General features: G+C 45.6%; 1 protein-coding gene, 1 long non-coding RNA gene and 2 pseudogenes across 9 annotated transcripts in view; 3 read left to right on the plus strand and 1 right to left on the minus strand.

The window, feature by feature from the left end:
- The window catches only part of SLC6A13 (solute carrier family 6 member 13), a 49,583-nt gene extending 28,806 nt beyond the window's left edge, over positions 1-20,777 (minus strand). For 2 of the 7 annotated variants that reach the window (XM_032254396.1, XM_032254395.1), the window contains exons 1-2: positions 20,672-20,777; positions 8,721-8,927 (exon numbers count right to left, since the gene is read on the minus strand). In XM_032254396.1, coding sequence (XP_032110287.1) covers positions 8,721-8,922 — 202 coding nt within the window. In that variant the 5' untranslated portion in view covers positions 8,923-8,927; positions 20,672-20,777. Of the gene's footprint in view, positions 1-7,767; positions 8,123-8,720; positions 8,928-20,671 lie in introns of those variants that run through there. The other 5 variants (XM_032254397.1, XM_032254399.1, XM_032254398.1 and 2 more) reach the window with 4 other exon arrangements.
- On the plus strand, positions 7,858-12,354 carry LOC116534186 (annotated as a pseudogene). Its single transcript, XR_004261618.1, has 2 exons — positions 7,858-7,960; positions 11,042-12,354. The product of XR_004261618.1 is annotated as a thioredoxin-related transmembrane protein 2-like (transcript).
- LOC116534190 lies at positions 18,561-18,977 on the plus strand. The gene is made up of 2 exons (XR_004261622.1): positions 18,561-18,882; positions 18,940-18,977. It is a non-coding gene; the product is annotated as an uncharacterized LOC116534190 (long non-coding RNA).
- LOC116534100 lies at positions 20,604-26,167 on the plus strand (annotated as a pseudogene).
- The last annotated feature ends 61 nt before the right edge of the window (positions 26,168-26,228 follow it).

Consider the following 26,228-nt stretch of genomic DNA (forward strand, 5'->3'; position numbering starts at 1 on the left):
GTTAATAGGACAATATATTATGTAGTAAGCTTTATCCCAGGGATACAAAGTGGGTTTAACATTTTTAAAAATCAACACAGTGCTGTAGTCTCTGGCTCTGAAAATAAATGAATAAACAATGTGATTCATCCTGTTAACAAATTACAAAAGAAAAATTATATGATCATTTTATAGGTAAAGTTTTTGACTAAATCCAACAGTCATTCCTAAAAAAACTCCCAGCAATGAGGAGGAGGAGAGAGCTTCCTCAATTTGATGGAGGGCATCTACAAAAAACCCTACAGCTAACATCATACTTAATAGTGAGAGACTGCTAAAAAGACATGAGCAGGTTAAAAGTAAAAGGATAGAAAATAAACAAGTGTCTATTCTTACCACTTCTATTCAACATTGTACTGGAGATTCTAGCCAAAGCAATAAGGCAAGATAAGGAATTAAAGGTTATTTCGATTTAAAAGGAAAAAATAACACTGCTTTACTCTCAGAAGACATGCCATTCTACATAGAAAATCCTTTGGAATGCACACACACACACACACACACAAAAACTACTAGAAGCAATCAGTGAGTTTAGCAAGTTTGCAGGATACAGGATGGGCATACAAAAATCAACTGTATAAGTATTAAGAATAAACAACCATAAATTAAAATTTAGGAAATAATGCCATTTATAGTAGCCTCAAAAATATGAAATACTTAGGAATAAATCTGGCAAAAGTTGTGAAAGATAAAATGTACAGTTACAACTACAAAACGTTGCTGGGAGAAATTAATGAAGAGCAAAATAAATCCATATTCAAGATCAGAAGACTAAATATCTAAAATGTCAATCCTTTCCAAATTGATCGACAGATTTACTACAATACTAATCAAAAACAAAACAGGCTTTTTCTAGAAATTCACAAATTCTTTCAAAAATTTATCTGAAAATGCTAAGGACCCAAAATAGCAAAAAAAACAAACAAACAAAAAACAAAAAAAACGAAACTTTGAAAAAGAAGACCTAAGTTTTAGGCTTAATTCCACTTGGTATTTATATTATCCTAAAGCACAGTAATGCAGACAGTGTGGTACTGATGTCAAAATAAACAGATCAATGGAACAGAATAAGATTCATTAACAGACCCACATATAAACAAATGACGAATTTTTGATGAAGGTATAAAGGCAATTTATTGGAAATAGGATAGTCTTTTCAACAAATGGTGCTGGAATAAGTGAGTACCTATACAACCCCTCAGAAATGAACTTCAATCCATACCTTCACTGTAGACAAAAATTAACCCAAAATGAAACATAGGCCTAAATGTGAAGCCTAAAACTATAAAACTTTTAGAAGAAACTATGAGGCCTTGGGTTAACAAACATCTCTTTATGTGACATCAAAAGCATGGTTTGTAAAAGAGCTAATTGATAAAACCAGGCATCATTAAAATTTAAAATGCCTTCCCTTCAAAAGACACTGTTAAGGAAAGGAAAAACCGTCCAGGTACGGTGACTCATGCCTGAAGTCCCAGCACTTTGGGAGGCCAAGACTGGAGGATCGCTTGAGTGCAGGAGTTTGAGATCAGCCTAGGCAACATAGTGAGACCTCATCTCTAAAAAAAAAAAAAAAAAAAGTTTTTAATTAGCTGGGCATGGTGGCACATGCCTATAGTCCCAGCTACTTCTTGGGAGGCTACGGTGGGAAGATCACCTGAGCTCAGAAGGTCAAGAATGCAATGAGCCATGATTGCACCAGAACACTTCAGCCTGGGCAACAGAGTGAGACCCCATCTCAAAAAAAGAAAAGGAGAATTACACGACACAGAATGTAAAAAAAAGTATTTGTGAAATGCATTTCTGATAAAGGAGTTGTGTGTTAGAACATATGAAGATGGCCGGGCACAGTGGCTCACGCCTGTAATCCCAGCACTTTGGGAGGCCGACGTGGGCGGATCACGAAGTCAAGAGATCAAGACCATCCTGGCCAACTTGGTGAAACCCGGTCTCTACTAAAAGTACAAAAAATTAGCCAGGCGTGGTGGTGCATGCCTGTAGTCCCAGCTACTCAGGAGGCTGAGGCAGGAGAATTGCTTGAAACGGGAAAACAGAAGTTGCAGTGATCCGGGATCACGCCACTGCACTCCAGCCTGGCGATTGAGCTAGACTCTGTCTCACAAAAAAAAAGAAAGAAAATAGAATATATGAAGACTTCTCAATAACAAAGGATAAACTACTGATACACAAAAACTGTAATCGCAAAATAATTATGCTGTATCATAATCATCAACATACTGCATGATTCCTTTTATATAATATTCTAAGAAATGCAAACTAATGCATAGTGGTATCACAATTATCATAATTATCAACATATGTATGATTCCTTTTATATAATAGTCTAAGAAATGCAAACTAGTCTAGTTTAAGCGTAATTCTCGGTTGCACTGGCATGCGATGGCCGCAGTGAAGTTGGGAGGAGGAATTAGAGACAAGAGAAACGGTTTGGAGAGTGACGGACATGTTCATTATCTCAGTTGTGGTTTCATGGGCATACACATGTCAAAATTTATCAAATTATACACTTTATGTGTGGTTCATTGTAAGTTAATGGGGAACCTAGTTCTCCAGTTCTTCACCTTCCACTTCTCAAGGTTGTCATCTACACATCCATAATTCAGGCACCAAAGGAACACTCGATTACAAGGACAAAGAAAGAAAGGTAGCAAACAATTCAGCCCAAGAAGTCCATAAATCAATCCAAGACTTGCTGAGCAGGAGGTAAAACAGAAAAGAGCTAACCCAGCAGCTGACAGGAACAGTCACTGTGGAGAGTCAAGTCCAGAAAGAAACAGCTATGGGCCCAGCCCAAGCCCCTCCCCATGTTCATGCTGCCTGTTCTTTCCCCATAAACCAAGCCAATGTTTAACTGCACTGGACCTGTGGTCAGCTTCTCCCACCTCCTCTGCCTCGCTGAGCATCGTGACAGCCTGCCAAGAGGGACAAAGTCCATACCTGCGAGGAGAAGCTACTGGCCCTATAAGTATGAGAGGGGTTGGGGTGAGAGGGAGCCCAAGATGGGCCAGGTACAGACTGGGGAGTCCTGAAGGGCATTCCGCCGCTTCCCCTCCCCAGGCACCACCATCAAAGACGAATTTAGTCCTGGGGTGGGAAGTGGAGTTCACAGTTACCTGCACCCCCATATCACCTACACTAGTCTCCTCAAAATTCTAAAATGTGCTAGCATTTTCTCTGTGAGATGGCAGAGACCACATCCCCATCCCAGAAAGGAATCACTCTCAGCCTGCTTTCTCAAAAGGAGCATGCTCTGTGGTGTCACTTGTAATGTTCCAGCCAATTTCTTAAGGTGTAAGCTGACAGTCTTCCGCTTGAGCAACAGAAGAGTGAGAAGCATCCATGAATTCTGTGCTGTCCTCAGCATGAGCCTGACCAACAGCGGGCCTGAGTCATTAACTGGACTTGGTAGCACATTGTCACGCCCCGCTACATGAACCATTGCTTTCATATGAACAAAAGAAAAGCGCTTCTTATTTCTCCTGATTCTCTGTTATCTATCAACAGCATCGGGCTAATGGCTTTCCTTGCTGCCAAGGGAATCCCCTTTATGTGGGCATCCTGTGCACCCTCTTTACAGGCTGGAGCTGAGGCATCCTTCCCCTCCAGGCCCTTCTGAGAGTTCCTGTTGTGTACCTCCAGCCATGGTCTCTCATGGGGACTCCAGTCCCAGGCATTCCGGGTGTTGAGCAAGCCGGTCTGCCAGCAGCCAGGGTCCAGGCAGCTGGAGAGGTCTCAGCTGAAGGCCTGTGTTCTGAAGTACCCAGGACCGGGGTACTGGACGTTCTGAAGTGCCCGGGACCGGGGTACTGGACATCCTGAAGTGTCCGGGACCGGGGTACTGGACGTCCTGAAGTGCCCGGGACCGGGGTACTGGACGTCCTGAAGTGCCCGGGACCGGGGTATTGGAAGACCGAGGCTCTGAAGAGGAGCTGGAGGGGACAGGGAGGAAGAGAGGGCCTGTCCTCATAAAAGGTGGTGTCCAGCTGGTGTCCTGAGACTAGCAGAAAAATCAAAGTTTCTTGGCATAGGTAACTTCTGCCCCTAGTGACATTTCAGCAACCTGGACTTAGAAATTAACTGACAATGTTGGCAGTTTTCTCGTCTGGGCTGAGATAGGCAAGAAGGTGATTTAAACTCCCTGCTGGCTATGGAGAGTCCCATCACCGGATCCTCTCCCGCCACCTTCTTCCCACATCATGCCTCCTGCGTTATCCAGCATCTCCTCGTCCCACGACTGGAGCTTCAGGTGGGCAGGCCCTAATAGAAAACCATATTTGCTTTCCCTCCTGGCAGGTGAGGGTGGAGGGCTGGAGGAGTAGTTCAAATGTACAGCTTCTTCAGCCGCCTCTCCAGCTCAGGGCCCCATCCCCGAGGCTGCCGCGACACTGGGCACACTGTTACTGCTACTCAGGACTCACAGGGGCCTCCCCGCCCCCCAGGAGGGAAATACCCAAGGAAGGGGTAGATTTTACGTACTCCCACATTTTGCCCCAATAACCCACATTTACATTTCCAATTCTTTTCTCCCCATCTCCCTCATTATCTTAAATCCATTTTAATCAGTCATTGCCCCCAGCCCTCCACTGTAACTGCTCTTATCAAGGTCATCAATGACTTCCAAGCTGCTAAAACCAACAATCAATTTCCTTTCCTCATTTTCTTAACCTGTCTGCAACCTTTGCTGTGGTTAATCTCTCCCTCCTCCCTGACATAATTGTATCACTTGGCTTTCCAAAGTCCTTCCTTCTCTCACTTTTCATCCTACTTTACCAGCCTCTCATTTTCTGTCTCCTCTGCTGGTTTCTCATCTTCCCCCAGACCCACCAAAGGTCCTTTCTTTCTTTTCTCATACCATCAAAATGCTAATGATGCCCAAATACACACCGCCAGCCAGATCTCGCTCACAAACTCCAAACTCACATGCTACCGCCCAGTTGCAATTTCTGATTGAGCATCTAATAGAAACCTCAGCTCAACATTCCCAAAATCCACCCCCTTATTTTCCCTTCAAAACCTGCTCCTCTGGGGCTAGGCACAGTGGCTCATGCCTGTGCCTTTGGGAGGCTGAGGTGGGCAGATCACTTGAGGCCAGGAGTTTGAGACCAGCCTGGCCAACATGGTGAAACCCCGTCTCTATGTAAAAATAATAAAACAACCACCACAAAAAACCCTCGTGGCCTCTCACGGCTTCCACATCTCAGTAAATGGCAACTCCTTCCTGCCAGTCTCTTGGGTGAAAACTCTTGGTTTGTTTAGTTGGGTGGTAGCAGTGGAGGGGCTGAGAAGTGATCAGGTCCTGCACATCTTGTGGGGGGACTCTAGTCCCAGGCATTCTGGGTGCTGAGTTACTCACTCTTCCAGCAACCAGGGTCCAGGGAGCTTCCAGGACCTAGGTGTTTGGGTAAAGTCAGTAGTTAGGAGAGCTGGAGAGAATTAAGGATGACTCCAAGATTTTTGCCTGATAACTGGTCACCTTCTGCCCTCACTCCCCTATACTGAGTTCTCAACGTAGCAGCTAGAGAGATTATTTTAAAATGTAAGATTACTGCTGCTCAAAACCCTGCCCTGCGTCTGAATGTCACTAGAGTAGAAGCTGAAGTCTGAGAGTGGCCAATCTGCCATCCCTGATCTGCCCCTTCCTGTCCCCAGCCCATTTGCTTCGCTGACCTCCCTTTCTATTCACTCGCAGAGCTCCAGCCTTGAGTCCTCCCCAAACAAGCCAGCCAGGCTCTGGCTTTGTTTAAACCTCTGTTTCCTCTGCCTGGAGAAAAGCACTTTCCCCCTCCGCCCCACAGCACTCACATGGCCAGTTCTGTCACTCCTTTGCTCAAATGCTCTCAATGGCCACCCTTTTAAAAACTGCCACCACCCACACCCCACATTCCCTATCTCCTTTACCCAGCTCTCCTTGTTCTCTTCCTGTAGCACTCACTAATTCTGGAATGCCAACGAATTTACTTATTCATCCCATTTACTGTTTGGTGTTGGTCTCCCTCCTCTAGAATGTATGCCCTGTGAGGACAGGGAATTGGTCTGTTTTGTTTCTAGATGTATCCCAGCCACCTGGAACGATTCCTGGCATATGCCACGTACTCAGTAAGTATTTGTTGGTGAACAATACAGTCAGGCTCAGGGCTTGGCTGGGTATGCACCGAGGCAACTGACAGAGACTGGAAATTCAGCGGGATGAAGCAGGTGCTTGGGGGTGGACCAGCCACAGGTCCTGGACAGCAGGGAGATTATTTACCTAAGAGATGATGGAGGTGGGCATCCCTCTCACTCACCTCCCTAAAAGCCTCCCTGTTGCTTCTGATCTCAGATGTGTTCTTTGGATCACTTTCTCAGCTTCCCTGCCTTTTGGCTGTGGTTTTCAGCTGTCCGTCCGTGTTCTATCTTAGCCTTGCCTCAGCCCTTTCCCTGCTCTGGAACTTGTTTCAAATTAGATCTACTGAATGTTGATGCTGGAGGAAACCAAAGAAGATGTCACTTATATTTTTAGTTTGGAGCTAAAATTGTGCTTTGAGGACTTCTTCCTCCCTGAGCTTCTCACTAAACAAATACTACTACAGTCAAATTCCTTGATTACCCTCCCCTTTCCACCAAGCACAAAACAGCTACTTGGAGCTGTGAATTTAAAGAAAGGGCCCAGAAGTAGGATACATTACCGGAGGACAGCACACCCTGGAGTACCCCAGCATCCTCTCCAGGGCTTGCTCAGAACACTCTTCCCATGCCCAGGAGCCCAGGCCCTAACCTGAGAATAGTGAGTTCAAATAAAAGCACTAAACCAGGAGGAAAGTGGTGGAAGCGATCTACAGGGACTCCACTCTCCCCAGCCTTCTTCCCACATCAGCAGCAAAGGGTTCTCTCAGGAAGAGGCAAAGAGACAGGAAGATGACAAGATGAAGTTTAAAGGCGCATTCTCTGTAGGAGTTTGCTTTGCCTGGGAAATGAGAAGTTAACTGATGGTTAAACTGCTGGGAACACCAAAAGAAAAAACAGAAAAGTAGGCAGGTCTAGGTTCCTCTACTGACCACACACATCCTTCATCAGCCCACTTCCCTCTGCAGAGGAGCCGTTTCACTAACCCAGCCGGTGGCCCTGGGTGACTCACGCCCTCCAGAGCAAACCTGGGCCCCTGCCTGCAGCTCTCCAGCCCCTCAGGACACTCCCCTCCAGCTGCTGTCATCCATCAGTGAACAGGGAAGAGGAGTGCTCAGGCCCTGCACTCGATAAGGGAAGAAGTCATGGGTAGGTGGTGTAAGGGTTAAACAGAGAGAACTTGACTGGATGGCAGGACTCCCAAACCTGTCGGGACCCTCCACTGGAATCAGCGGGCTGGAAGGCAGGCTCTACCCACAGAGGAGACCACAGCCGCCACCCTGCTGCCTCCACCTCCCCACACAGGACCCACATGAACAACCAAGGGCCATGAGTGCTCTTTTCCCATGCAAGACACAGTCAACACATTCCCAGGCCCACACAGACTCACCAAAGAGCCCTGGGACCCAAACATTGCCAGACAAAGGACTGGGGAGAGCCCCTTATCCCCCGCACTCCAGTCACTGCTCCCGTCCACTTTCCCCTGCCAGCCAGTGGTTTGCATTAGACCTGGAAGGCACTCGCTCCCACCTCTTCGTACCATTCCTGCTAATTCTCAGGCCAACCTTTACCCAATTCCAGAGAGGCTTGGGGAAAGCTGCTCACCTCCTAATCTCTCTACCACGTGAGGAGCTAAGCTGGTTACCAGGTTCCAGACCCAGAGTCCAAATGCCAGCTTAGTCCCCAAGTCTCCTGCTTTCGCCCTGGGCCGGCTCTGTCTCTCCTGATTCTCCAAAGGAAGGGTGCTCAGGCCTAAATTCCTAAACAAGCATGTGGAGCATCCAGCACTAGATAAAAAGTGAGTAGGCCTTCCCTCTTCCCTCACAGTGCAAACTGAGCAAAGTCCTGTGATTTCAGGCCACCGGCCAGAAATTCCTAGGAAGAAGGGGCACATCAGCCCATTCCCATCCTTCTGGAAACATTCAAGTTAACCTCCAACCCAGGGCCAATCCCCAATTGCCAGAGACCTGGGACCCAGACTCCATGGGCCCAGGGCATCTCTTGTGTTCTCCCCAGCCCCAACCACTCCGCTCTGTATTGAAGGCTTTCTGTCTCCAAAATCATGGTGAGACTGAAGCTGGATGCATTCAGCAGCTCCTACTCACCTGCAAAAGTGTAGGTGTTGCATTAAAGGGCCTCAAGTCCTGTGGCCCATAAACTTGCCACTCCTCTCATCATTTTCCCTGGTGACCTACCTCTGTATTCCACATTCCTCCAGGCCCCATGCAGTCTCACTACAAAATCAGACCTGGGAGCCCCAACCCCATAAGCTTTACCCATCAGCAAGGGGATATTCCTAACCCACTGGCCATTGTAGAAATACGAGCAGAAATCTTCTGCTCGTATTTCTACGATGCCATGTTAAAACAGAAAGAGCCCTGGGCCACTCACATAACCTCTCTTGGTCTTAGTCTCTTACAGAGAGTCCTTAATGACCTCTAAGTGTCCCTCTAACTCCAGAATTCTATGCATCTATGGAAGTCCCAGAGGGGCCGTAAGCCCAGAAGATGAAAGTATCTTCCTTCCAGGAGTGGATGGGGTGGCATGAGGGCTCTCACCTCCCCCATTTTTGTAGCAGAGATAGGGAAACCTCCAGACGTTGCCTAAGCCAATGATCTCCCCGGCCACTGACAGCACAAACTCAATCTTGTTGTTCCAGTGCCCCCGCTCCAGGGTGCCATCTTCCTCCTTCTTTTCCATGACTGGATACGCTGGTTTTGTCTCTCCATTACTGGTTGTGCCTGAGACCCTGCTATCCATCCCACCTGGAAAACAAGTGGGATGCTCTGTTACTGTGGGGAACCCCAGAAGGAAAGCCCTCCTCCTCCTCCTTTTACCAACAAATCCTTAAGGGAATGAATGCACTGGAAGAGGTGAATTTCCACTCGCTTCCCTGTAGACCCAGGCCCTCCTTAGCATCTCTCACTGGTAAAACTGGGTGACAGCTGCTACTAAGAATATATATTCCTTTCCTGTTTCAGGAAGAAAGGGTTGGTGCTGAAGGACAGCCTTTGCTTCCACTATAAGGCCCTCTTGGGTTGAGGTTTGTGGACATGGAGGAGCCTGTTGACGGGCCCCCGTGCTGTGTAAGTTCTCCCTGCCGCCCTGCGGTCAGCCTCATCGGGATTCGCATGTGCTTCAGTTTCTTCACTCTGTATGCTGGGGAGCGCTGAAAGGATGGGATATTACATGTCCTCGAAGCCACCAATTTCCCTTGCAGGAATTTACCCTAAGGAAATAACTGTGACTGTGAGTGAAAGGTGTAGCATTAGGATATTTATTGTTTATAACAGTGAAAAATCAGAAAGTACATAAATGGTCAAAAATGATAGATATGTTGATAAATTATGGCACACTCATGTAATGGACATACAATCATTAAAACCTGTGTTACAGAAACAGGTATATCCACACAAAAGGAGGTTCACAATATATAGTAAAAGCAGTACATACAATATGATCACACTTGACAAACATTTTATAAAGTCTATGTAGGCATGGAATGATTGGGAGGTCCACCAAAATATATCTCTTTCAGCAGTTGGATTATAGGAACATTGCCTTATCTATATTTTCTACATTTACATCAAAGAATATGTTTTACTTTTGTCATATAAAAATGAAAGCCAGTTTTTAAAAAAATCCATCAAAGGATTGGGAGAGGTTGAGTGGAAAGAGGACTTGTGAAGATGAGGTGATATGTTTAAGCACTCCTTCTATGTCTTTCTGAAATCAACATAAGGGAGGGATGAACCATGTGCTCTTTTTCTTTTCTGGTGATGACAAATGCAGGAGTCTGTGACAGTAGAGACGATGACATAAAAAGTCACAGTTTCAACCATTCACTGTCAGAAATGGCCCATTCCAGACCACTACTGGGAGTGAGGATGGCTGGATGTGGCTCCCATTTAGTCAGCAACTACTATAGACTAGGCGCTTCACATACATTCATTTCATTTCACTCTCACTACAACCCTGAGATGTAAGCATTATTACCTCCACTTTATAAATGAGGAGGTTGCAGCTCAGAGAGGTTCAATAATGTGACGGCTGCTGCCATGTAGCTAGTAAATTGCATAGCCAGGACTTCCACCCACTCTGCCCCTGCTCCTTCAGTTCCATCCCTTTGACTACATTGGCTGTCTAGTTTCATTGACGTGTCTACTCTAAGCATCTTCTAATGACTCTGCCTTGATTTTGCACAGTGGCCTCTTTTCTGGAGAAGTAGGCAGATGGACTTTTTTCTAAGTTTCAAGTAAAGTTCATGTTAACAGAACTTTCTCAGCAGTAACTTCTTCTAGCCACAGACTCTCCTGTGGTTCGGACCCAGAAAGTTAGAAAGTCAGGGAACAGCAGGCATCTATGTTTATTTGATAAATTAGGGAATGAGCTCCAAAGATTGTGGACTGCAAAGGAGAAACCCAAGTAACTGGTTCCAAGAAGGCTCCTCGGTCCTTTTGGGAAGGTTGTCTGAGGTACTGAGTGTGCTGGCCTCCCCTCCCTTTACCAGCTGATGGAACTCTCCCAGTGATGGAAAGCCTTCCCTTCTCCATCCTCCCAGACCCTACGAGAAACAGTAGCCTTCTTCTGGCTCCCTCAGCCTCATTAGAGCTGCTTCTCAGTGGTAACATGTTGTGTCTGAAAGGCCATGAGCTATAGAGAAGATGAGGCCAGGTTCAAACTTTATTTTCTCATAAAAATGCCTGACTTCAGGGAAATTAATGAATGACTCTGAGCCTTCGTTTGCTCATCTGTAAAAGTGGGGATGATAGATAGGATATACTTAGATATAAGAATTAAATGAGGACATGTACATATATATACATATACATATGCACTTAATAGAATAACAGGTACTCAAATTTTCATTTTCTTTCAGTCCTGTCAAAGAGTTGATCATTGTCTGATTTCTCAGAGAAGAAGGACTTTGTTGCTACAATGCCAATGAGTCCCGGCCTTAACGGCCGGAAAGATGGTGGTCCTGGCACCTCTAATTGCTCTGGTGTATTCTGTGCCGCGACTTTCACGATGGCTGGCCCAACCTTACTACCTTCTGTTGGCCCTGCCCTCTGCTGCCTTCCTACTCATCAGGAAACTGCCACTGCTCTGCAATGGTCTGCCCACCCAACGCAAAGACAGCAACCCATGTGACTTTGACTGGAGAGAAGTGGAGATCCTGATGCTTCTCAGTGCCGTTGTAATGATGAAGAACTGCAGATCCATCACCGTGGAGCAATAGATAGGCAACATTTTCATGTTTAGTAAAGTGGCCCATGCAATTCTTTTCTTCCGCTTGGATATTCGCATGGGCCTTCCTTACATCACACTCTGCATAGTGTTCCTGGTGATGTGCAAACCCCCACTATATATGGGCCCTGAGAATATCAAATACTTCAATGCTAAAACCGTTGATGAGGAACTAGAATGGGACAAGAGAGTCACTTGGATTGTGGAGTTCTTTGCCAATTGTCTTAATGACTGCCAATCATTTGCTCCTATCTATGCTGACCTCTCCCTCAAGTACAACTGTACTTGAGGGCTAAACTTTGGGAAGGTGGATATTGGACGCTATGTTGATGTTAGTACACGGTACGAAGTGAGCACATCACCCCTCACCAAACAACTCCCTACGCTGATCCTGTTCCAAGGTGGCAAGGAGGTAATGCAGCAGCCGCAGATTGGCAAGAAAGGACGAGCTGTCTCATGGATCTTCTCTGAGGAGAATGTGATCCAAGAATTTAACTTAAATGAGCTATGCCAGGGAGCCAAGAAGCTATCAAAGGCTGGAGACAATATCCCCAAGGAGCAGCCTGTGGCCCCAAGCCCCACCAGTGTGTCAGATGGGGAAAGCAAGAAGGACAAATAGGATCCTCACCTTGGCAGTGCTTCCTGTCCATTCCAGGCTCCTTCCATAACCACAAGCCTGAGGCTACAGCCTTTTATTTATGTTTTCCGTTTGGCTGTGACTGGGTAGGGCAGGGTGCTGCTTCTGATTTTTAAAGAGGCATCTGGGGAATTGTCAGGCACCCTACTAGAAAGCCTGCCTTGCTGTGGGCCAACTGTTTCACTGGAGCAAGAAAGAGATCTCATATGGTGGAGGAGGACATGGTTTCCCTCCAAGATTGGGCCAGTGTGTTAACTGCTTATCAATGATTCAGACATCTCCATGATTTCTCCATGAAACTGTGGTTTTGAAGAGGGAGACCTAGGCATCTCAGATCAACTTCCAGTTTTCATATGTGATTCCTAATACTGTAAACAGAAACCTTTTCATATGTAATTCCTGAGACTGTAAACCAAAACCTTTTTGATATGCAATTCCTGAGACTGTAAACTGAGACCCTTTTCATATGTAAAGCTATAAACCTAAGATTCTTCCACGTGTAACATCTAAAGTATAAGCCTATATAAAGGCAGAACCTTCCTCTGTTAGGGGAGCTTGGCTGTTAGGCAACTATGCCACCTTGCTCCAGGCCGAATAAACCCTCCTTCCTCCTGGATTTGGTGTCTGAGAGATCCGCTTCCCAAGGCCGCTCCTGCTACATTTTTGGTGCGACGGCCGGGAAGTGAGTCTCGGATAGCAGACGGTGGGAAAAAGTCTCTTAGGTGGTTTGCCTAGCCCCGTGGAGCATCCCTACAGGGGGACTCCTGCTCGCTGGGGTGATGCATCCTGAGAGCGTTCCTGGGCAGGTATTTGCCTGGTGGAAAAGCCTTGCCAGAGCGGAGCAGGGAGGCCCTGCAGTGCGGATCCACCCAGTGGCTGAACACCGAGGAGGAACGAGTATTTGGGGAAGTCCCGACCACTGAATTTGGTAAGATTGAACCTGGGAAAGTAGCCCACCCCATTTGGTTGGAAGCGTGGCCCGATCACCCACGGGTGCCAGATTGACACTTTTGAAGGTAGCTCTCTCTGTAACTAACTTTGGAAGCTTTTTGCTTATGGTTTCGAATTGTAAGGAGAGCAATCAGATGTGCGTCTGTGTGTGTAGATGTGTCCAGCCGGACTCATCAGTCGTAAAAGGTATTGGGCCCATTAGGAAAAGCCTCATGACACGGGGGATGGGGAGTTGGGGGGGATAGCATGGGGAGAAATGCCAGTTATAGGTGAAGGGGAGGAAGGCAGCAAATCACACTGCCACGTGTGTACCTATGCAACAATCTTGCATGTTCTTCACATGTACCCCAAAACCTAAAATGCAGTTTAAAAAATGAAAAATAAACTAAAAAAAAAAAGAATTAGAGACAGCCACATAAGGCTGAGTGAAGAAGCCTCTGGGCATTGTAAAAGGATTGAAGTGAACGTAAATCGGAGAGTGCTCTGTGCTGCGTCTTACTAGGTGGGAACAGGAACTGCTGTGAGTGAACTAACTCTCTCCTAACAGTGGGAATTGTTTCTTTGAAGTGTTAATAGGGTCACTCCCTTAGCAAGCCCACCCCTTTAGAAACCATGCTGAAAATTTTGAAGAAGGGATTTAGTGGGAGTTATAAAGTAACTACGACACCAGAGAAATTAAGGGTTTTATGTAGGGAAGACTGGCCAGCATTTGAGGTCAGTTGGCCCCCAGAGGGAACCCTAGACAGGTCCCTTGTCTCCAAAGTAAGGCATGAGGTTATATATGGTGAACTAGAACACCTCAATCAATTTCCATACATAGACTCGTGGTTGCAGTTAGTTTTAAACCCTCCAAAGTGGCTAAGAGAGCAGGCAGCAACTGTTTTAGTAGCCAAGGGACAGACTGCTAGAAACCATCATCCCCCTCACTGCCGAGAGATGGGGACTCCTAAGGTCCAGGCAGATTCAGAGGCAAGAACAACTCCTAAGGTTTTGGTCGACCCAGCAGCAGAAGAGTTTTTGTCGATAACACCTCCCCCTCCTCCTCAAGGACTCCCTGCCCCAGGGCGGGAAGCCTTGGCATCCCCACCAGAGCTGCACACCCCTAAATCCCCCAGACAAAAGAGAGTGTGGAAAAACTCCACCAATTGCTTCCCACTTCCTGGAGGAAACTCCCCCTCTGGCAGCCCATCTGCGACCCAAGGCCGGGGTGCAGATGCCTTTAAGAGGTACATGGTAGTGGACGAGGATGGCCACGTGGTAGAAAGGCGTGTTTTCACATACCTACAGTTCACCTCGGCTGATGTTATCAATGGGAAAAGTAACAACCTGTCTTATACCAAGAAACCCCAAGCTCTCAATAATACTGCAAACTATTATTCAGACTCATAACCCCATTTGGGCTGATTGCCATCAGCTGCTTATGCATCTTTTTAACACAGATGAAAGGCAGAGTATACTCCAAGCCACTTCTAACTGGCTGGAGGAGCATGTTCCTGCAGATTACCAGAACCCCCAAGAGTATGTCAGGGTCCAGTTACCAGGAACTGACCCCCAGTGGGATCCAAACACCCTGGAGAGTATGCAAAGGCTAATCCGGTACAGAGAAGCCTTGCTGGAAGGATTTTAAAAAGGGGCCCAGAGAGTAACAAACAATAAAGTCTCTGAGGTTCTTCAAGGAAAAAAGGAAAGCCCTACCCAATTCTATGAAAGGCTGTGTGAAGCTTACCACATGTACACTCCTTTTGATCCTGAAAGTCCCGAAAACCAGCATATGATAAATATGGCATAAGTTAGTCCATGTGCAGAAGACATTAGATGAAAATTGCAGAAACAGGCAGGATTTGCATGCACGAATACCTCACAGTTATTAGAAATAGCTAACCAGGTGTTTGCAAACTGAGAAAAGGTGAGCCAGAAGGAAAATCATAAAGAAAGGGAGCGCCAGGCTCAGCGGAATGCCGACTTGATAGCTGCCACGATTAAAGGAGCGCCCCCAAGAGGCCGGGAAGAGAGGGGTTCCTGGAAGGACTCCCAGTCTGCCCGCCCATGCCTACAACGCAACCAGTGCGCTTTTTATCGGGAAATAGGACATTGGAAAGAAAAATGTCTACGGTTAATGGGAAAACAGGGAGACCCTGAGCAGGAGGCTTCAGACAAAAGCAAAGGGGCTCTGTTCAATCTAATGAAAGGACCATTGGACTGAAGGAGACCAGGCTCCATTGCCCCCAAGAAGCCCATGGTCAGGAAGACAGTAGGGGGCAAGGCCATTGACTTCCTCATCGACACAGGCGCTGAATATTCGGTGGTAACCACCCCTGTGGCCCCCCCATCAAAGAATACAACCGACATTGTTGGAGCTACTGAGGTGTCAGAAAAACAATCCTTCTGTTTGCCTTGGACTTGTGAGCTGGGGGGCATGCAGTGATTCACCAGTTCTTATACATGCTTGATTGCCCTTTGCCCCTGCTAGGAAGGGATCTGCTCAGCAAGCTACGGGCGACCCTAACCTTCACAGAGAATGGCATCTTACTGTTGGCATTGCCTAAAACTGGGGTCATAGTGGCCCTCAGAGTGCCTCGTGAGGGAGAGTGGAGACCCTTCTTAACAAAACCAGACCAGGAAATAGAGCCTGAGTTAGCAAAACGATGGCCTAGGGTCTGGGCAGAGGACAATCCACCTGGGCTGGCAATTAACCAGGCCCCTGTACTCATTGAAGTAAAGCCTGGGGCTCAGCCAGTTAGACAAAAGCAGTATCTAGTTCCCCAAGAGGCGCTAGAAGGCATTCAACTCCATCTAAAATGCTTAGAGGACTATGGAATTATAGTTCCTCATCAGTCTCCATGGAACACCCCCCTCTTGCCTGTTCTCAAACCAGGGACCAGCGACTACAGACCAGTACAAGACTTGTGCCTGGTCAATCAGGCCACAGTGGCTTTGCACCCAACTGTGCCTAATCCATATGCACTGCTGGGATTATTGCCAGCAGAGGATGGTTGGTTCACCTGCTTGGACTTAAAGCACGCTTTCTTTAGCATCAGGCTGGCTTTTGAAAGTCAAAAACTATTTTGCATTTCAATGGGAGAAACGCAGAAGCAGGTGTAATCACTCAGTACACCAGGACCCAGCTTCCCAGGGGCTCAAAAACCCTCTCATCATCCTTGGGTAGGCATCAACCTGTGACCGCCCCCCAGAAGCTTCTTGCTTGCATGCTGCCCCGTATGCTGATAACCTTCTATTGGGACACCCCACGGCAGTCGGGTGCGCAAACAAATGCCTTACTTCAGCACCTGGAGGACTGTGGGTATGAAGTGTCTAAAAGGAAAGTCCAGCTTCGCCAAAAAGCAATGCAGTATCTGAGGCTCACCATCTGGAAGGGAATGCAGCCTAGAAGCAGAGAGGAAGCAAGCCACTTGCAGTGACAGAACCTGAGACTAAAAGGCAGGTGAGAGAGCTCCTGGGAGCGGTGGGTTTTGTAAATTGTGGATTTCCCAACTTCACAGTACTAGCCAAACCCCTCTATGATGTGACAAAGGGTGGAGACAAGGAGCCCTTTGAATGGGGATCCCAGCAGCGCCAGGCCTATCAGGAACTGAAAATGAAACTAATGTCAGCTCCAGCTTTGGGGCTGCCTGATTTAACAAAGCCCTTCACATTATATGTGGCAGAAAGAGAAAAAGTGGCAGTTGGGGTCCTAGTCCAAACAGTAGGACTTTGGCCCAGGCCTGTAGCTTACCTCTCCAAGCAGCTGGACGAAGTTTCCAAAGGATGGCCCCCATGCTTAAGGGCCCTGGCAGCAACTGCTCTAATGAATACCAGAGGGCACCACTGGTTATCAAATGTTAGGCTGACCAAATACCAGGGCCTGCTATGTGAAAATCCCCGCATCACCATTGAAGTCTGCAACACCTTGAACCCCGCCACTTTGCTCCCAATGTCAGAGGGTCCGGTTGAACACAACTGTGCTGAAGTCCTGGACACAGTCTATTCCAGCAGGCCTGACTTCGGGACCAGCCATGGACAGTAGCAGACTGGGAATTGTATGTGGTTGGGAGCAGCTTTGTCAATCCACGAGGGGAAAGATGTGCAGGCTATGCCATGCTAACTCTGGACACTGCAATCGAGGCCAAATCCCTGCCTCAGGGCACCTCGGCTCAGAAGGCTGAGCTTAGCCTTAGCGCTGAGTAAAGATAAGGTTGTAAACATTTACACCGACTCTCGATATGCCTTCCCGACTCTCCAAGTACATGGAGCACTGTACAAAGTGAGGGGCCTGTTAACTCCAGGGGAAAAGAAATAAAGTATCAGCATGAAATTTTGCAACTGCTAGAAGCAGTCTGGAAGCCCCGGAGGGTGGCGGTCGTGCATTGCCGAGGACATCAGCGGGCCCATACCTCCCGGGCCCTGGGAAATTCCCGAGCTGATTCAGCACCTTGTAAGGCAGGATCTGCACCCTACTGAATAGCAGTTACAGCCCTGCTCATTCCCCAGATCCCTGATCTAATACCTACTTACTCTAAGGAGGAAAGAGACTTTCTCCAGACAGAAGGGGGCAACTGACTAAAGAAGAATGGATCAAACTGCCAGATGGAAGAATAGCAGTACCACAGCTGCTGGGGGCCGCAGTTGTACCAGCCGTACATGAGACCACTCATTTAGGTCAAGAGTCACTTGAAAGGATGCTGGGCCAGTATTTTTACATCTCACGCTTAGCAGCCTTAACGGAAACTGTGGCACAGCGATGCATTATGTGTCGGCAGCACAACGCGAGGCAGGGTCCAACTATTCCCCCTGGAATTCAAGCTTATGGAGCAGCTCCATTTGAAGATCTCCAGGTAGACTTTATTGACATGTCCAAGTGTGGGGGACATAAGTATTTGTTGGTCCTGGTGTGCATATACTCTGGATGGGACTGAAAGCGTCCATGAAGTAACCCGTGTGCTGCCTCGAAATCTTATCCCTAGGTTTGGACTGCCACTGAACATCGGAGCATACAGTGGACCAGCATTTGTGGCAGATTTAGTCCAGAAAACAGCAACGACCTTGGGTATCACCTGGAAACTGCACGCTACCTACCGACCTCAGAGTTCCGGAAAAGTGGAAAAAATGAACCGGATCATCAAAAACAGCTTAGGGAAACAAGATTAGAGTGGGTGCAGGCACTTCCCTTGGGGTTATTCAAAATTAGAGGCACCCTCTTTAAGGAAAACAGGATATTCCCCTATGAAGTCTTATACCATAGGCCTCCTCCCTTACTCTGGGCACTCCTAGAAACTCCTTGGGAGTGGGGAGAGATTGAGTTAGGATGCTAGTCACCAGCTCTAAGGAGAATAGCTTAGGATACTTCAACCTGAGTAAATAACAAATGTCCTGTAAGCCTTTTTCTCCCCAGCTCACCCTTTCTCACTAGGTAATCATGTGTGGATAAAGGATGGGAGTACAGCCCCTCTAAAGCCGCAATGGAAAGGACCTCAGACCTGATCCTGACCAATCCCACAGCCGTGAAGATAGAGGAAATCCTAGCCTGAATCCACCACAGCCGTGTAAAAATCAGCAACAGCTGAGACTTGGACCAAGGCAAGGACTGCAGAATCACCTTAAGAAGGACAATAAGCCTTGCTCCAGCCACATCCCGGAAGCTGGCTGGTCCACGCACGGCCGAAGCATGAGGAGCTTCATCGTGGGACTTGTTCTTCTTAATATTTGGACTTGTACAGTAGGAACATTAACTAATTTTAAAGAATGCCCTCAGTATGTACACCAGGTAGGACGTAAAAGTTACTGCCATTCTTTTGTCCTGCGGTTCTTATAAATGTACAGGGACACAGAAGGGAACCTGTTTATATAATGGTACTCAATATAAGGTACGTAATCCATGAGATGGACAGGTAGCTATGTCGTAGGCATCATTAAGCCCTCTTCCTTTCTATTATCTATTAAGACAGGTGGGCTGTTAATGTATTCAGTCTACTCTGCTAGGGAGAAAAGAAACCTAAAAATAGAAGATTGGACAAATGATAAGTGGCCACTGGAGAAAATTATTGAGTATCATGGGCTGGCCACATGGGCGGAGGATGGCTCATGGGGATACCGGACCCCTATTTACATGCTAAACTGGATCATCTGGTTGTGGGCTGTTTTGGAAATACTCATTAATGAAACGGGCAAAGCTCTGCCCCTCTTGGCCTGACAAGAAATTCAAATGAGAAACACGATTTATCAGAACTGGCTGGCCCTAGATTATTTGCTAGCAGCCAAAGGGGGAGTCTGTGGAAAATTCAATCTAACCAACTGCTGTCCGCACATAGATGACCAGGGTCAAGCAGAAGATATTGTGCGAGACATGACCAAACTGGCACACGTGCCTGTACAGGTGTGGCACGGATTTAACCCTGAGTCCTTATTTGAAGATTGGTTCTCATCCTTAGCAGGATTCAAAACCCTCATCATAAGTGTTATAATAATAATAGGTGTTTGTTTGCTGCTCCCTTGTCTACTCCCCCTGTTCCTTCAGATGATTAGCGGGTTCATCACTACTGTAGTTAGCCAAAAAATGACATCACAAGTGTATTATATGAAACATTAACAGTCGGTTTCTTTAGAAAATCTGGAAAGTCAGAAGGAAAGTCAGAATGAAAGTAAGACCCCTCACTAATATTATAAAGTCGTGAGGGTCTCAAAGGTGGGGGAGGGGGAAGAGGGAGACCCAGGCATCTCAGATCAACTTCCAGTTTTCATATGTGATTCCTGAGACTGTAAACCAAAATCCTTTTGATACGTAATTCCTGAGACTGTAAACCGAGACCCTTTTCATATGTAAAGCTATAAACCTAAGATTCTTCCACGTGTAACATCTAAAGTATAAGCCTATATAAAGGCAGAACCTTCCCTTTGTTAAGGGAGCTTGGCTGTTAGGCAACTATGCCACCTTGCTCCCACCCGAATAAACCCTCCTTCCTCCTGGATTTGGTGTCTGAGAGATCCGTTTCCCAAGGCCGCTCCTGCTACAGTTTCATTATTCCATCTTAGCCAACCTGCACAGCTTAGTTAGACCTAGATTTAACCCTAAGGTAAGATGCTGGGGTATAGAACACTAAGAATTTTCCCTCAAGGACCCTGGCTTATTTTTGGCCTTCATTAAAAGTATAAGCCTAACTTTGTCACTAGTCCTAAGGGGAAATCTTTAACCACAAGTTTTTAATCATTGAAGACAATATTGAACAACCACCTATTTTGTGGGGATTGAGAAAGGGTGACTAGAGGCTTGAGACATTCCTTTGTGCTATAGGACTTGGAGGAGAAATCCACTGGACTTTAACCACTCTGACCAATTCCCCACACCCAGTTGATGGTTTTCCATGATAAAAAGATTGGGATTTCCTTTTGAGAAAAAAAAAAGGAAGACTTTGTTTTCTGGGAGTTAAATCCAGTTGTCTTTCCTCTCAATTTAGGACTCTCTCTTTCCAAATTACATTGTCCGTTAAGTCAATAGCCACCAAAGTTTCAGAGGCAAGAAAATAGCACATAATCTTTGCATTTGCACATATAAATGTCAGAAGCATATTTTCTAGGAGAGGATTTAAAAAAAAGTCCTTTGGCTGTAAGTCCTATGGACCCCACCAACCTGCAGTCTGAGACCCAGAAACAGAAAAATAAAGAGAAGAAAACATTTCGAACCTTAGTTGAAGTTGCTGCCAGAGGTCCAGTCAAGGGAGGAGAATTATCTAAGGGGGAAGGGGAAGCCGCTCGCTATTTAAAGTGTGGTTCCAGAACGCCCCTGTGGCACTTGTAATTCTAAACTTGGCCCAACCCACATTCCACCCTTGTGCCTCCCCTTCCCCTTTTCTGCCCTCCCCTCGGCCACTGGACAACACACACAGGAGTGATTTCGCAGTCTGGGGAATGTGCACACCCCGGCAGGTCCGGCCAGCTGCTGGTGAGCTTATGAAGCATGCTCTCTTCCCCCGGACTCCTGTGCTTTTCCCACTTGGTGACCTCAGGGTCTCTCTGGAGGGCTCCTGCCTCCCACCCCTGTCTCCAACACAAGTGCTCCTCTCAGTCCATCAAGAATAGGTGTTCATTTGGTCAGGTCCTGTGTAGACTAATTTAAAAATACATTTATCTTACCGTTTTGCAGCTTGCAATGTGGAATGGACAATGATTTGGGAAAAAGAGACATAGATTACAGAACTCTGAGATGTCAGAAAAACTTCCCAAACACACACATTTATGCACATATGGAAAAAGTCTGAAAAAATCTTCACTAAACAGTTAATAGTAGTTACATTTGCAGAGTGGAACTGAGATCAGGACATGGTAGTAAGGGAGATATTTTTCTCCACTCTATCAATATTGTTTGAATTTTAAAATAATATACTAGCATTTTTAAATATTTGTAACTCAATAGAGAAGTTACGTGCCAACGTTTAAAATAAAGCAAAGCCCTAAATCTGTCATAAGTGAAGGAGCTGGCAGTGAGCACGAGGCAGAGGTCATCCAGGGAGCTTCGTTTTTCTGCAGGAACAGCCCACGGAGCAGCTGTGACAGCAGTTCATTCAGGCTGGAGTCTAGAACAGGGCAGAGTCCCAGCTCAGCCACATGCACGGTGCGTGTAGTGGAGACCTGCTCATGCTTGACACTGAAGAGTGTGGGGTCTGAGTCCTGCGTATGCCACTTTCTAGCTTGAGATTTCAGGAGATGATGGGTAACTGTAAATCGTAGCTCTTATTCACTCTTAAGGGATTATTCACAGTGAGCAGGGAAGTCTTCTTGAGAGACCCCTGAGCAAAGCTGGGCTCTGGCCAGACTGTGAGAATGAGCTGGGTGGGGGATGTGGCAGTGAGTGAGTGAGGTGACAGAGATATCTTGAGATGCCAGAGAGGTGAGGAAAGGAAGATGCATCAGGGAGTCTAAGGTAGTTTCCATTTCCTTGATCTCTCACCTAACTCTATGGCGTGGGGTAGGGGCAGGGAAACACTGCATGGTAATACCTGGAAAGCTTCCCAGAAGCTTCTTGGAAATTATTATTCTTATGTTTCAGCTGCCCCTGTTCCTCTCCCCTTTCAACCTCTCATCTGTTAGATTGAGCTGTGTAAAGCAATGAACCAAAAGCATCCCGAGATAGGCTACAAACTCATGTAAAAGAAGACCATCTTCAAAGCAATGCTACTGACTTCCATTTTTACTTGTCATTGAGTGGTACTTACTAATGGCCCACAAAGCATTATAAACTTTGGCATTTGTAATCTAAAATTACCAGATAACTGGTGTTTTCTCAGATACCATTCAGCTTTTGGCAATGTTGCACAGCCCTTCTGTGTCCTCACACATGCAAACAGTTGCAATTTCCAGTTTTCAGGAAAGTCTGTCAGTGATAAGGACTTCGTCAGGCTTATCTGGAGTTGGCTGTGAGTTGCTGCTCTTGTATTAAGGAACGTTGGCTTTACTTACCAACCCTTTTGTTTTTACATAACTGCCGCCATGTTGCCATTTCGACTGCTGTTTTATTCCCCTCCAAATATTTGTTACCCCCAATTTCTTTTTCCCCTATAAAGCGGGAATGGCTATGGTAGGTTTTTTGTCCTGCTTAGGTTGACAAAAGTTAAAGAAAAAAGAAAAAGCTTCAGAACCACTGGTAGATAAATGTTGGTGACAGTCCCTCACAGCTTTCTGTCTGGGGTTCAGCACAAATCAGGCATGACTAGCCTTGCATCTACTTCACGTTGCCATCGTCCTTTGGTCTGCTGGGTGCAAAGTCAAGAACCCTGAAAACAGGTAGCACCACAATCAGTATTTAAGAGTTCTTACTCAAGAGGTTGCATACATTTTAAGACTCACTAGAGACTATTAGTGAGGATGAATGAAGGCTGTGCTTCCAGCACTTTATAAAACAAATTGAATCATGCAAAACGCAGGACTAGGAGGTCCTGAGCTGTACCAAGTTGATCCCAGGTATATTTAAATGATAGTACACCATGATACACTCTCCCAAAACATTTTTCATTCTACTAGGAGTGGAATAAGAACAAATAAAATTTATGTAGTTTGACATTTCACTGAAACAAATTTTAAAAGGAGCATTATTTGTTTCAAGAAGGAATATTTCTGAGCAACATCAAGGTGGCAAAGGAAGTGGTGGGTTCTCCTCTGGAGACCTTTCAATTAAGAGATGTAGTTCTGCTGAGTCATAGGAGTCAAAAACCTGTTGACTTTTTGGATCCCTTTTCAAATAGCACACTGAAAGAAAAGAGCAAGTAGAATAAACAACAAATTATGCCTTGCTATAACTGGAATAATTTGAACAACAAAATGAATAATGATTGTATTGGACTGTAGCCCAAAGAGCAAAGTTCACTAATAAGTTCATGCTGATACAAATAACCAATAAGTTAGTAAGTGGGGAAGAGAGGATTGCTATTCCTTACAGTAGAATTTCAATTAATAAATGTAGAAGGATGCCGAGCATGGTGGCATGCACCTGTAACCTCAGCTACTCAGAGAGGCTGAGGTGGGAGGATTACTTCAGCTCAGGAATTTGAGGCAAGCCTGAGCAAGACCCCATCTTAAAGAGAAAGAAGTGTTAATAAATGTAGAAGGAAAGAGAGAAACAGAAAATCACCCCTAGACAAACACCACTATAATAATTGTTGCAGACAAGACCCACCAATGAATGCTAAAATGAGTGGGTACAAGCTCAGGGAGGAATCGAATTTTTACAGTCTCAAAATATTTCCCCCAAGATATTTATTAACTACAAAGGGAAAAATAGTAATGTTGAAGTAGAGAAGCCAGGCAGAAACCACCTTAACCAAATGGCCAAGGTCAACCTCACCAGTAATAAGACAGTAGTAAGACAGCAATATCTATATCATGAACCATGGATATAATGTACCAAGAGGGACACAACATTTCTGTGGTATTCTTGCCAAAAATGTGGTTCAATGGCAAGAAACATAAGACAAACCCAAAGTGAGAGGCATTTGACAAAATGATCACCACTCTTCAAAAGTGCCAAAGTATCACGAAAGACAAGATAGACGAGAAAGACTGAGGAACTGTTTTAGGCTGCAGAAGTCTAACGAAAAATAACAACTAAAGGCAATAACAGCTAAATAATAACAACTCGAATGGGATCCTAGATAGGATCCTGGAATAAAAAAGGACATTAATGTAAAAACTGGTGGAAGTTGCATAAGGCATTGAGTTTAATGGTACTCTCTCAATGTTCTAACAATTGTACTCTGGTTGTGAAAGATGCTAACATTAGGGGAAGCTGAGTGAAAGATAGACGGACACTCTCTGTGCTATTTTTGCAATTTTTCTGTAAGTCTAAAATTAGCTTAAAATCAAGTATTATGTTTTCTGTTTTTTTCTTTTTAAGACTTTTGTTTACACTCTGTTACAGCCCGAGTACTTGACCCTGCTGTGAAAAGCTCTGGGATGTTACATGTTACATGCAGATGTTACATGCAGATGTTACATGCAGAAACCAGAGGTGTCACTGAAGACTTTTCTGTTTGATCCCAGATGGGATAATTCACCTAAATTCTATAAGCTCCAATTTGTTTTCTTTCTCCCTTCCTTTCTTTCTTCCTTCCTTTCTTTCTTTCTCTCTCTTTCTCTTTCTTTCCTTCCTTCCCTCCCTCCCTTTTTTCCCTCCCTCCCCCTTCCCCTTCCCTTCCTTTTCTTTCTTCAGATAAGCATCTCACTCTATTGCCCAAGCTGCAGTGCAGTGGTACAATCATAGCTCACTGAAGCCTCAACCACCCAGGCTCAAAGGATCTGCAAAACTCAGTCTCCCCAGTAGCTGGGGCTACAGGTGTGGGACTAGCAAGTGATTTAACTATCTCTTTAATTACCACCATGCCTAGTTAATTTTTTTTAACCTTTTATAGAGATGGGGTCTTGCTATGTTGCCCAGGCTGGCCTTAAACTCCTAGCCTCAAGCAATCCTTCTGCCTCAGGCTCCCAAAGCACTGGCATTATAGGCATGAGCCACCATGCCAGACCCAAGATCTGAAAGAAACAAGACTCATGACAAAGAATATTAATAACATCAATCATTACGATTACTAATGTTTGTTGTGCATTTCAAACGTGCCAGGCATGGTGCTAAGTGCTATATAGGCACCATCTTGCTTTATCCTCAGAACAAATCTATGACTCAAGAATTACAGACATAACCATTTTAAAGATAGGAAAACAAAGGCTTAGAGATAATTAAATCACTTGCTAGGCCACATAACATGGTAGACCCAGGATTTGAACTCAGATTTGTGGAATTCTAAAGTCCATTATTTATTTATAGCTGCCATGCTATACTTTAATTGTGGGTGGGGAGTCAAGAAAAACACTAAAAAGCACAACTCTAGTACTGTTTATTTTGGCTATTGCTGGCCCGTGGGATTAAACATAACTTTCTTGGCAGTCGGCTTGAGTACTCCCTATAACGAGGAGGTGTTCTCGGCTGTCCCACCCTCCCCTAGCCGTTGGCACGCACACTGTGACCAAGAATGAGAAGTCCCTCAACCAGTGCCTGGCCAAGTGGAAGCACTTCATCTACAACCCCACCACCGGAGAGTTCCTGGGGTGCACCGCCAAGAGCTGGGGTTTGATCTTGCTCTTCTACCTAGTTTTTTATGGGTTCCTGGCCGTACTCTTCTCATTCATGATGTGGGTTATGCTTCAGACTCTCAACGAGGTTCCAAAATATTGTGACCAGATTCCTAGCCCAGGACTTAACGGTTTCTACAAAACCAGTGACTGTATTGCAATATACATTCAGTGTGTCTGACCCAACTTCCTATGCAGGGTACATTGCAGACCTTAAGAAGTTTCTAAAACCATATACTTTAGAAGAACAGAAGAACCTCACAACCTATCCTGATGGAGCACTTTTTGAACAGAAGAGTCCAGTTTATGTTGCGTGTCAGTTTCCTCTTTTGTTACTTCAAGCTTGCAGTGGTATGAGTGATCCTGATTTTGGCTACTCTAAAGGAAAACCTTGTATTCTTGTGAAAGTTAACAGAATAATTGGATTAAAGCCTGAAGGAGTGCCAAGGATAGATTGTGTTTTCAAGAATGAAGATCAAACAAATATAACAACATCCTCATAATGGAATTATAGACAAAATATTTCCCATATTATGGGAAAAAAAACTGCATGTGTGCTGAATGATGTACAGAGTCTAGAAGAAAAAAGCCCAAATCTTGTGCACATTTAAATCCTGTACGT

This window comes from Sapajus apella, unplaced genomic scaffold, assembly GCF_009761245.1.
Source record: "Sapajus apella isolate SASKATOON/1434 unplaced genomic scaffold, GSC_monkey_1.0 scaffold86, whole genome shotgun sequence".
In the NCBI taxonomy this organism is placed as follows: Eukaryota; Metazoa; Chordata; class Mammalia; order Primates; family Cebidae; genus Sapajus; species Sapajus apella.